General features: G+C 43.5%; 1 protein-coding gene across 1 annotated transcript in view; it reads right to left on the bottom strand.

Moving 5' to 3' along the window:
* Window positions 1-11,933, bottom strand: part of LOC105504691 (S-adenosyl-L-methionine-dependent tRNA 4-demethylwyosine synthase) — a 279,094-nt gene that overhangs the window by 140,959 nt on the left and 126,202 nt on the right. The window contains exon 12 of the mRNA XM_011932198.1: window positions 1,359-1,536. Within this exon, the coding sequence (XP_011787588.1) occupies window positions 1,359-1,536 (178 nt within the window). The remainder of the gene's footprint in view (window positions 1-1,358; window positions 1,537-11,933) is intronic.

An 11,933-nucleotide genomic window follows, 5' to 3' on the forward strand; every position in this document is an offset into this window, starting at 1 on the left:
GTCCTCTTCTCCGCTAGCCTCTCAGAGCCATACAAGCAGTTTGCCAATCGTACCTAGCAATCCTTCAACAGCATCTTTTTTTTTCTCTCTCTCTCTCTTTTTTTGAGTCAGAGTTTCGCTCTTGGTGCCCAGGCTGGAGTGCAATGGTGCAGTCTCGGCTCACTGAAACCTTCGCCTCCCAGGTTCAAGCAATTCTCCTGCCTCAGCCTCCCAAGTAGCTGGGATTACAGGTATGCGCTATCATGCCCAGCTAATTTTGTATTTTTTGGTAGAGATGGGGTTTCTCCATGTTGGTCAGGCTGGTCTTGAACTCTCAACCTCAGGTGATCTACCCGCCTCAGTCTCCCAAAGTGGGATTACAGGCATGAGTCACCACGCCCGGCTTAACAGCATCTTTTTTAAGACTCCCTCATTCCCACTGACTTGCTTATAACTCTGACCTAAGCAAACATCATAATCTCCTATCTAGGTTCCTGCTGCTTCTTGTCTCCCCCATTGTATACCATGCCAGCAGACTGCTCTGCAAGAAGCAAGATCTTTCGAAAGGACCGCATTTGAAGTCCCAGACCATCTAATCCCAACCTTTCCAACTTGACTTCCACCTGCCACTCTCACACACTCTGTGGTCTAAATAAACTACACTTACATAATGGTTATCACAAATACCGCAACTCCACGTCTTTCTCAGGAAGTTCCTTTTTAACAACAATATAGTTTCCTACCTTCTCAAGTACTATTCCCAGACATAAAGATAAAAATTAGGCCAGGCGCAGTGGCTCACACCTCTAATCCCAGCACTCTGAGAGACTGAGGCAGGAGGATCACCTGAGGTCAGGAGTTCGAGAACAGTTTGGCCAACATGGTGAAAGCCCATCACTATTTAAAAAATAAATAAATAAAAAATAAAAAATTAGCTGGGCATGGTGCCAGACGCCTGTAGACCCAGCTACTCAGGAGGCTGAGACAGGAGAATCACTTGAACCTGGGAGGCGAAGGTGGCAGTGAGCCATGATCGTGCCACTGCACTCCGGCCTGGGAGACAGAGTGAGACTCCGACCCAAAAAAAAAATTAAATGACAGCTTCTCTGGAAAGTTTACCTCCCATTTGGAAAAAAAAAAAATTCATTCTCTTTTGAATTCCCCTAGCGACGTATCTGTCTGTGCCTCTAGTCTTTTTACTAATGTTTGTCCCTAATAGAACACATTTTTGAAAAGCAGGACCATCTTCACCTCCCAAAGCCCGACATTTGTATGTAGTAAGTAATCAATAAATTCTATTTGATTGCATTAATGCCTACTAGTTTTACTTTGCAGTGAAACATATCACGCAGCATCTCTCCATAGGCTGGAGAACTCACCTGATTTCCGCAGGAAATTGTGCATTTGTGACCAGGAAGCTGGAGATTTTACACTGGTGGAGTAGCTTCAAAAACCTGTTGATCTCTGGGTACATTATTGGTTCTCCCACGAGGGACAATGCACAGTGCTTTACCGTCATTCCTTCTTCAAAGCGCTCTGCTTTGACGCCCGGTACTCCTGCAGAATACAGCGAGAAGGACCCAGCTACATAGGGCACAGATAGAGGATGTCACTTACATTTTTCTTAATGATGCTTTGATTTTATAGAGCAAATTCATTTCTGATACCAAAGAATACAAAACAAAGGCCAAAGGACAGGGTGGGACTAGAATTACTAAATCAGAAAAATCAGTCAGTAACCTCATTCTTAGTTTTGGTACCAGTTAAACTACATCAATACAAGCAGGCAAAACTAGCTTTGTTAGCTAATTATTTGGGATGCAGAATAAGTCCCTCTGCATAATTTGCTTAGCTTTGTATTCTTTCATATTGATCTAAGAAAATGAACTCAGTGTATCTGCATAAGAATAAGCCTCTTCTAGACCAATCATTCCTCAAGCTGGGAAAGTAAATGTAGTTGGTCCAAAACTGTATAGGAGAGAAAAAGAAGAGACCTAATCATTCTCATCTTTGGCTTCATACTAGAATATTTCATATTTCATACTGGAATCACCTGAGGAGCTTCAAAAAATACTGCCACAGGCCAGGTGCGGTAGCTCACACTTGTAATCCCAGCACTCTGGGAGGCCAAGGCAGGAGAATTGCTTGAGCCCAGGAGTTCAAAACTAGCCTGGGCAATATAGTGAGACCTTGTCTCTACTAAAAATTTAAAAAAAAAAAAGTAGCTGGGCGTGGTGGCACACACCTTTGGTCCCAACTACTTGTGAGGCTGAGGTGGGAGAATCCCTTGAATCTGGGAGGTTGAGGCTGCAGTGAACCACAATGGTGCCACTACACTCCAGCCTGGATGACAGAGCGAGGCCCTGTCTCAAAAAACAAAAATAGGCAGGGCGCGGTGGCTCACACCTGTAATGCCAGCACTTTGGGAGGCCAAGGTGGATGGATCACTTGAAGTCAGGAGTTCGAGACCAGCCTGGCAACATGGTGAAACCCTGTCACTACTAAAAATGCAAAAATTAGCTGGGCGTGGTGGCGGGCGCCTGTAATCCCAGCCATTCGAGAGGCTGAGACAGGAGAATCGCTTGAACCCAGGAGGCAGAGGCTGCAGTGAGAGGAGATGGTACTACTGCACTCCAGCCTGGGCAACAGAGTGAGACTTCGTCTCAAAAAAAAAAAAAAAAAAAAAATACTGCCACCTAGGTCCACCTCCAAAGAGTCTGTTTCATCAGAGTGGGTGCAAGCCCGGGCAATGAGTTTTGTTAAAGCTTCTCAGATGATTGTTATGTATAGCCAAGGCTAAAAGCCGCTGCATGAAACCAGAGGGCCTCAAACCTGTCTGCACGTTGGAAATCACCTTGGAATCTTAAAATTCCCACAATCCAGGCTACAGCTCAGATCAACTGAATGCCAATCTCTGGCAGAGGAGCGTAGGCAATTCACAGTTTCCGAAGCCCCCCACGTTATTCCAATGTGCAGACAAGTTAGGTAGCCACTGGCATACACCACTCATTCTAGTTGGACACTGGATTTACTGAATCCTAGTTGGACACTGGAAATACCCAAAAAACGTTTAAGAATCCCAATGTCCAGGTGGTATCCCAAACACATTAAATCATAGTCTCCGGGGAGGGGCCTCGGGATTTCTAAAGGGCTCTCCATGTGATCCCAGCATGCAGCTTGGTTTGACAGGCACTACTCTTGACTCCATGTAGAAGGCATTAAGAGATACGCTGTCCTTGGCCGGGCGCGGTGGCTCAAGCCTGTAATCCCAGCACTTTGGGAGGCCGAGACGGGCGGATCACGAGGTCAGGAGATCGAGACCATCCCTGGCTAACCTAAAAAATACAAAAAAACTAGCCGGGCGAGGTGGCGGGCGCCTGTAGTCCCAGCTACTCGGGAGGCTGAGGCAGGAGAATGGCGTGAACTCGAAAGGCGGAGCTTGCAGCGAGCTGAGATCCGGCCACTGCACTCCAGTTTGGGCGACAGAGCGAGACTCCGTCTCAAAAAAAAAAAAAGAGATACACTGTGCTAAAAGTCCTTCTGTCTAACAGAGAATGTGAAAGACTTGTGTAAATAGGCAAAAATACATATCCTAAGAACACATGAACACATAGAGGGGAATAACACACACTGGGGCCTATCAGAGGATGGAAGGTGGGAGGAGGGAGAGGATCAGGAAAAATAACTAATGGGTACTAGGCTTAATACCTGGGTGATGAAATAATCTGTACAACAAACCCCCATGACACAAGTTTACCTACGTAACAAACCTGCACTTGTACCCCTGAACTTAAGAGTTGAAAAAAAGAAAAAATATATATCTCCTTGACTCCTGATAGTTCTAAATCAATTATTTCTAGGTTCCTTTTGAAGAATATATTCTCTCTGCAGGATAGAGATTCCTCATGGAGCTTCGGCCTGGGGGAGAAGCATGTTCATGTGTCTTCTCTGACTCTTATTGGCCATCTTTGAAACATAACTTTCTTAGCTGCAAACGGTAAGTACCTTGAAGAATTTTTATTGGGATTAAATGAGATAATGCACATAAAGGCCTTAGCGGAGTGTCTGGCACACAAGAAACATTCATTAAGGATTTGCTATTACCACCTTTATCCTGGTTTATGAAACTGATTCAATCCTAGTCACTGTCACCTTAACAACAATAACAAAGAACGTGGGCAAAATAAAGTTAAATTTCACTGCTCAGTTGTGCCTTAGTTTTCTGAAAGTGATTTTATTTTACCATTCCGCCAGACCCTGACTGACTTCAGTAGCGATAGCACCACCTGTGAGGGGCTGGCAAAGAGATTCAGAGCCAGTGAATGAGACATAGGGGCTGTCGTTACTGTTGTTGAGACGGAGTCTCACATTGCTGCCCAGGCAGGAGTGCAATGGCGCAATCTCGGCTCACTGCAACCTCTGCCTCCCAGGTTCAAGCGATTCTCCTGCCTCAGCATCCCCAGTAGCTGGGATTACAGGTGCACACGGCCACGCCTGGCTAATTTTTTTTTTTTTCTTTTTTAGTAGAGATGAGGTTTCACTATGTTGGCCAGACTGGTCTCAAACTCTTGACCTCATGATCCGCCCACCTCAGTCTCCCAAAGTGCTGGGATTACAGGCGTGAGCCACCGCGCCTGGCCAAGACATAGAGTTTATTGAAGGGATTCACAAACAGGGCAGTCCAATGGCAGTGGGCTGGGCAGGAGAACCACAATTGCTTGTAAAGAGCATGCAGTTTGGCTGGGCATGGCAGCTCATGCCTGTAATCCCAGCACTTTGGGAGGCCGAGGTGGGTGGATCACTTGAGGTCAGGAGTTCAAGACCAGCTTGGCCAACATGGCAAAACCCCATCTCTACTAAAAATACAAAAATTAGCCAGGCATGATGATGCACGCCTGTAGTCCCAGCTATTCAGGACACTGAGGCAGAAGAATCGCTTGAACCCGGGAGGCAGAGGTTGCAGTGAGCCGAGATTGCGCCACTACACTCTAGCCTGGGCGACAGAGCAAGACCCTGTCTGGAAAAGAAAAGTACCCCCTGGCCCCACTAGCAATCCCCACCAGGCACCACTTTAACCCAAAACAAAGGGCTTTGATCCCCTGTACGACCTGCATTCCATAGGAAGGGCTAGGGGTTCAGATGTTCCTCACAGATAGAGAATGAGGTTCTCTCATTCTGTTGCCCAAATAAAACCTTCACAGAAAAAAAACAAAGAGAATGAATCCCCAGGTTGGCCACTCCTGGATCTCCTAGTTCAGAGCTCAGAACACACATTCTTCTAAGAACATACAGTCATTCTCCAGGTATGTTTAAGTTAAGATATTGGTGTCAGGTGTGCTTGACACAGACACAGACACACACACACACACACACACTCTTTCTTTCTCCCACACCTAAGAAATAAGAAAGTGTAAGTAATGTGAAAAACACACTCAACATCACTAATAATCATTTGCAGAGAAATGCAAAATTAAAATTACAATGGGATATCATCTTATACTAGTCAGAATGGTTATTACTAAAAAGTAAAACAACAACAGATATTGGCATGGATGCAGAGAAAAGGGTACACTTACACACTGTTGGTGGGGATGTAAATTAGTTCAACCTCTTTGGAGAGACTTCTCAAAGAACTAAAAACAGAACTACCATTCAACCCGGCAATCCCATTACCAGGTATCTACCCAAAGGAAAAGGAATCATTATATTAAAAAAACACCTGTACCCACTTGTATGTTCATCGCAGCACTATTCACAATAGCTGAAAGTCATGAAACCAACCTAAGAGTCCATCAGTGGTTGACTGGATAAAGAAAATACGGTACATATACACCATGGAATACTATACAGCCACAAAAACGAACAAAATCATGTCCTTTACAGGAACATGGATGAAGCTGGAGGCCATCATCCTAGGTGAACTAAAAAACAGAACATCAAACATCACACGTTGTCACTTTTAAGTGGGAGCTAACCAATGGGTACACATGGACCTAAAAATGGAAATAATAGACACTAGAGACTCCAAAAGAGGATGGGACGGGGTGAGAGTTGAAAAATTGCCCAACAGGTACAATGTTCACTATTTGAGTAATGGGTATGCGAGAAGCCCAATCCCCATGGTACACAATATACCGATGTAAAAAACATGCACATGTACCCCAATACAAAATAATAAATAAAATAAAACAGAAAGTGCAAGTAAATACCCAAGAGATCAAAGCAACAGACTACAGACCAAAATGAAAACAATCTAAGCATGACAGGTGATGCCTTCTTTTATGACTATCTAACTGCAACTGTAAGAATGTATTTCAGGTCAGTATTTTTGGATGGATGAATAATTTTTTAGGTTATTGAAATTTAAGATCTTAACTCAAGTAAAACAAAGTTTTTAAATAAAATTTGATCCTTAGGCTCATTCTATGTTGCCAAGACAACTCAGCATTAATAATGCATAACATTTGCTTTTGGAAAAAGCATATCATTAACTATAATCCCCCCTCCATGAGCAGATGAGTAGAAAGGCAGGTTGAACCTGAACTCCAAAACCAACCTAAAACTCAGAAAGTGAAAGGAGCATCGGTTAGGCCCTGGCCCCTGCGATTCAGATGCACTGGGTTCACACTCGAGCTCCACCGCTAAGCTAGTTTTATATCCTTGGTCAAACCTCTCTTACCCTCTCCAAGCCCATTCCCTAATCTTTAAAATGGAGATTTTACAGACACACATACAGCTGTTATAACAATTAAATGAAATAAGCTACATGAAATACTTAATGGGGTGCCAGGCCCAGCACATAATCATTCAAAACGTGCTAGCTGCAAATGTTTTCATTTTGTGAACTGAAAAATAAATTCAATTATTATTATTTTTCTTTGGACAGGGTCTCCCTCTGTCGCCCAGGCTGGAGTGCAGTGATGTTATCAAGCTGACTGCAGCCTCAATCTCCTGGGTTTAGGTGATCTTCCCACCTCTGCCTCCTCAGTTGCTGGGACCATAGGCATGTGCCACCACACTCGACTTCTTCTTTTTTTTTTTAATTTTTGGTAAAGATGAAGTTTTGGGCCAGGCACCAGGCTCACGCCTGTAATCCCAGCACTTTGGGAGGCTGAGGTGGGCGGATCATGAGGTCAGGAGTTCAAGACCAGCCTGACGAACATGGTGAAACTCCGTCTCTACTAAAAATATTAAAAAATTAGCCGGGCGTGGTGGTAGGTGCCTGTAATCCCAGCTACTCGGGTGGCTGGGCCAGGAGAATCACTCGAACCCAGGAGGCGGAGGCTGCAGTGAGCCAAGATCTCACCATTGTACTCCAGCCGCCGGATTCCGTCTCAAAAAAAAAAAGAAAAGTGATAAAAGAAAAGAAAGAGCAGGGCAATGAAGATGTGGGGTGCCAAGAAGAAAAAGAGGCAGGCTGCCCTGTCAATCAGGCTGCTCAGCATAAGTCTTGCTGAAAAGGCGAGTGTAGTTGGAGAGGTGAGGGAGTGGGCCAAGAGGGCAAAGAGGGAAGAGAGCATCATAGTCAGAGGAAAGACACCAAGGTGGGAGCCTGCCTGATTATGTCTAGGGAACCTGAGTCACATGGGTAGCCAACGCAGGATTTTGAGGAGAGAGTGGCATAAACTAATTTTTGTTTTAAGTAGATCACATCAGGTTCTCCACTGAGAACAGAGGGGCAAGGAGTGAGGATAATCTGCCAACAGACTGTAGTATAATACAAAAAGGAAATGGTGGCTTGGACCAAGGTGGTGACGGTAAAGGTGGCACGACAGTGGAGGTGGCAAAGTAGATCAGCTGACTCTACTTTGAAGGTATTGTCAAGAGGGATTTTCAAATGGATTGGATGTAGGGTATGAGAGAGTGAGAGGGCTCAATGATTTCTAGAAAACGTTTGGCCCGAGCAACACAGCTGCCATCAACTCAGACAAAGCAAGCCTTGGGGATAATAGAACAGGGAGGAGGGCCATGGACTATGACACTCACAGTTCTGGGGAGAGGAAGAGGGATCAACAAAGGGTACTACCACAGAGCAGCCAAGACGGACAGGAGGAAACCTAGAAGCAGAGACACCAATGCCATCCTTTTCAGAAAACTACAAATAAAAATATCATAATCATATTCCCCCATTTAGACAATCACAAAAACAAAATATAAGACAAAAAAATTATTGATGATAAACTTTTTAAAGTAATGGATTTTTAGATGTTCAAGTTATCCTGATTCTCTCACAAGTAAGGGATAGAGAAGCATATGTAAAACCTTGGTTCTCTCCTTCATAAGAGCATGTTTCTATTTCTTGCTCTCTGCCAGAGGCTGTTATACTGGTCCTCCCAAAAACAAGGCCTCAAGGACTCCATTTCATGTCTTCTTGCACTGTCTTCAAGGAAATATGACAGAAATTGAAACAGCCTCTAAATTCTTTTTTTTTTAAATTATACTTTAAGTTCTAGGGTACATGTGTACAACGTGCAGGTTTGTTACATACGTATACATGTGCCATGTTGGTGTGCTGCACCCATTAACTCGTCATTTACATTAGGTATATCTCTTAATGCTGTCCCTCCCCCCTCCCCCCACCCCACGACAGGCCCTGGTGTGTGATGTTCCCCACCCTGTGTCCAAGTGTTCTCATTGTTCAATTCCCACCTATGAGTGAGAACATGCGGTGTTTGGTTTTCTGTTCTTGCGATAGTTTGCTCAGAATGACGGTTTCCAGCTTCATCTATGTCCCTACAAAGGACATGAATTCATCCTTTTTTATGGCTGCATAGTATTCCATGGTGTATATGTGCCACATTTTCTTAATCCAGTCTATCATTGATGGACGTTTGGGTTGGTTCCAAGTCTTTGCTATCGTGAATAGTGCCACAATAAACACACGTGTGCATGTGTCTTTATACCAGCATGATTTATAATCCTTTGGGTATACACCCAGTAATGGGATGGCTGGGTCAAATGGTATTTCTAGTTCTAGATCTTTGAGGAATTGCCACACTGTCTTCCACAATGGTTGAACTAGTTTACACTCTCATCAACAGTGTAAAAGTGTTCCTATTTCTCCACATCCTCTCCAGCACCTGTTGTTTACTGACATTTTAATGATCGTCATTCTAACGGGTGTGAGATGGTATCATACGGTGGTTTTGATTTGCATTTCTCTGATAACAGCCTCTAAATTTCTAATGGAAAGGGTTCCTGGAGAAGAAAGAAACAGTCCACATGAGACACAGGACATTTCAACAGCAAATCTATAGTGCTGTTTCCCATTATCTCACACTCATACGCACGCACACGCATGCACATGCACACACACACGATCTGTTCTCTTCATGGTGCCCAAATCTTAACCCTTTCACAACTAAACTCTGCTTTGTTATTCTAGTTCTTTTTTTTTTTTTTTTTTGAGACGGAGTCTCGCTCTGTCGCCCAGGCTGGAGTGCAGTGGCCGGATCTCAGCTCACTGCAAGCTCCGCCTCCTGGGTTTATGCCATTCTCCTGCCTCAGCCTCCCGAATAGCTGGGACTACAGGCACCCGCCACCTCGCCCGGCTAGTTTTTTGTATTTTTTAGTAGAGACGGGGTTTCACCGGGTTAGCCAGGATGGTCTCGATCGCCTGACCTTGTGATCCGCCCGTCTCAGCCTCCCAAAGTGCTGGGATTACAGGCTTGCACCACCGCGCCCGGCCCTGTTATTCTAGTTCTTTGGTTTTTTTGGTTAAGCAAGTTTTCTGACATTTTTCTTTTTCTGAACAGCTTCCTGATCTTGGATAATCACAATTACAGTCAGCAGATTAACTAACAAGCGTACTTCATCTCATTGAAAGATGACAAAGCCAAAACTTAAGATTCTAAAATTTTCATCCTAATGTCATAGCAATAAACCAAATAACACACAAATAAACACAATGTAATGCTTGGTATCTTCCTATTTCTTAAGGTTGTGCCGATCAGAAATAAAACATTCTCTTCTTTCTTCTCATAACAATGCAGTTCCTGGCCAAAAATCTTCCCAATGACCCATCCTGACTAAAAGTCATAAATAATACCTCTTTGATATAGATACTCCACTTGAGGTTTTTCATAAATAAGTTTCCGAAAACAATTAACAGGTGTTGTTCCCTTCCCCACCTCCACATTTTCTTTATGATGTGTATGTTAGCATACCTAGTTTGTGAAAACCATCTGTTGGAGATCTGTCATTTCTTGCAGTACTTCGCTTCTAGCTTAAAGTATAGATAAAAACACCTAGCAATAAATGATGTCTTTTTCACCTTTGCAGCTTTAGTACCGAGGACGTTCCTGACAAAGATGGTGTAATCACTTGGTGTTTGCTGAATGGGTAGAAAACTGAGCTAAAGAAACCTCTGTCCCATTTTCTGGGAACTATTTCTCCCTGCCATGGTAGTACTTAGAAGGGGGCAGGCAGCATTTTGAATAGACACTGAGTAGCACTGAAATTCTGACCCACTTTTAATCAATATAAAGTTAATTTTGTATGTATATAAAAGGAAAGTTAATAACGGTCAGGAAAAGAGAGATATTTTTATAACTCAGTGAAATAACTGAAAAGACAATGACTACCCTCAGAATTAAGAACACAAAAGGGAAGCATCGAAAACATCAGGAATGATCTTCCAAAGCTGCTCAGGACTGGCCACTTAGCTCCAGTTGGGGAACTCAGACAACAAGCAACAGTCCCCACAGCCAGTTCCACCTTACACACAATTGAACCAGACCCAGGACAGACAGCAGGTGTTCTTTGTCATAGGGTGGGAACTCACACTAGAAAGCAAAGGCCTCTCCAAGCCAGAGTGAGGGAAATAATTAATGAGCTAAGAGTGGACCTCCAAAAAGAGGCCGAAGTAGAGATACCGGGAATATCATGAACTACGAAGGAAATGCCTTCAAGCCTTTGAAAATAGCCTATAATTGCCAATTTATACAAGAATTCTGTTCTTAAGCATTTCTGTTTAAGCCTGAAATTTGTATTCCCATAGATACAGTATTATTAAAATGAAAATTAAGGCCAGGTGCAGTGGTTCACACCTATAATCCCAGCACTTTGGGAGGCTGAGGCTGAAGGATTGCTTGAGCCCAGGAGTTCGAGATCAGACTGGGTAACATAGTAAGACCCCCACATCTACAAAAATGTTTTTAAAAATATTAGCTGAGTTTGGTAGTATGTGCCTGTAATTCCAGCTATTTGAGAGGCTGAGACGGGAGGATTGCTTGAGCCCAGGAGGTCAAGGCTGCAGTGAGCTATGATCATGCCATTGCATTCCAGCCTGGGCAACAGAACAAGCCCCCCTTCACGATCTTTCTCAGTTGAAATTACTTGCTGCCAAGAGAACCGAAAATACAATAAATATTCTGAAGTACTAAATTTCTATAATGCTGTCAAAGTTATCATTTTAAAAGAAATCACATACCATTTTTTTCTTTGAAGTGTTACAGACTACCACCAGTTTTCCAGAAGGGCTCTGGATTCGTACAAATTATACACTTTACCCTTTACTAATTAGGGTTTTTTTTTCTTTGCTATTATCATAATTTTACAGCAAGATTTACTACGACTATTATAGCATTAAGACAGATTTTCAAAAACAATGGCTTGTTTAACCTAACTTGGAACACAGAAAAAAGCATTAAACAAAACCAGGGCCCAAAAATTGCAAATTAAGTGATCTCTCATTCGTTGTGAAAATGTAAAACAAATGAGAGCCAGGCACGGTGGCTCATGCCTATAATCCCAGCACTTTGGGAGGGCCAGGCAGAAGGATTACTTGAGCCCAGGAGTTCAAGACCAGCCTGGGCAATATTAGGTGGAACCACCTCTATTTTTTTTTTTTTTTTTTTTTTTTTTTTTTTAGACAAAAGTCTCACATTGCTGCCCAGGCAGGAGTGCAATGGCGCAATCTCGGCTCACTGCAACCTCTGCCTCCCAGGTTCAAG

This window comes from Colobus angolensis, unplaced genomic scaffold, assembly GCF_000951035.1.
Source record: "Colobus angolensis palliatus isolate OR3802 unplaced genomic scaffold, Cang.pa_1.0 Scaffold122, whole genome shotgun sequence".
NCBI lineage: Eukaryota > Metazoa > Chordata > Mammalia > Primates > Cercopithecidae > Colobus > Colobus angolensis.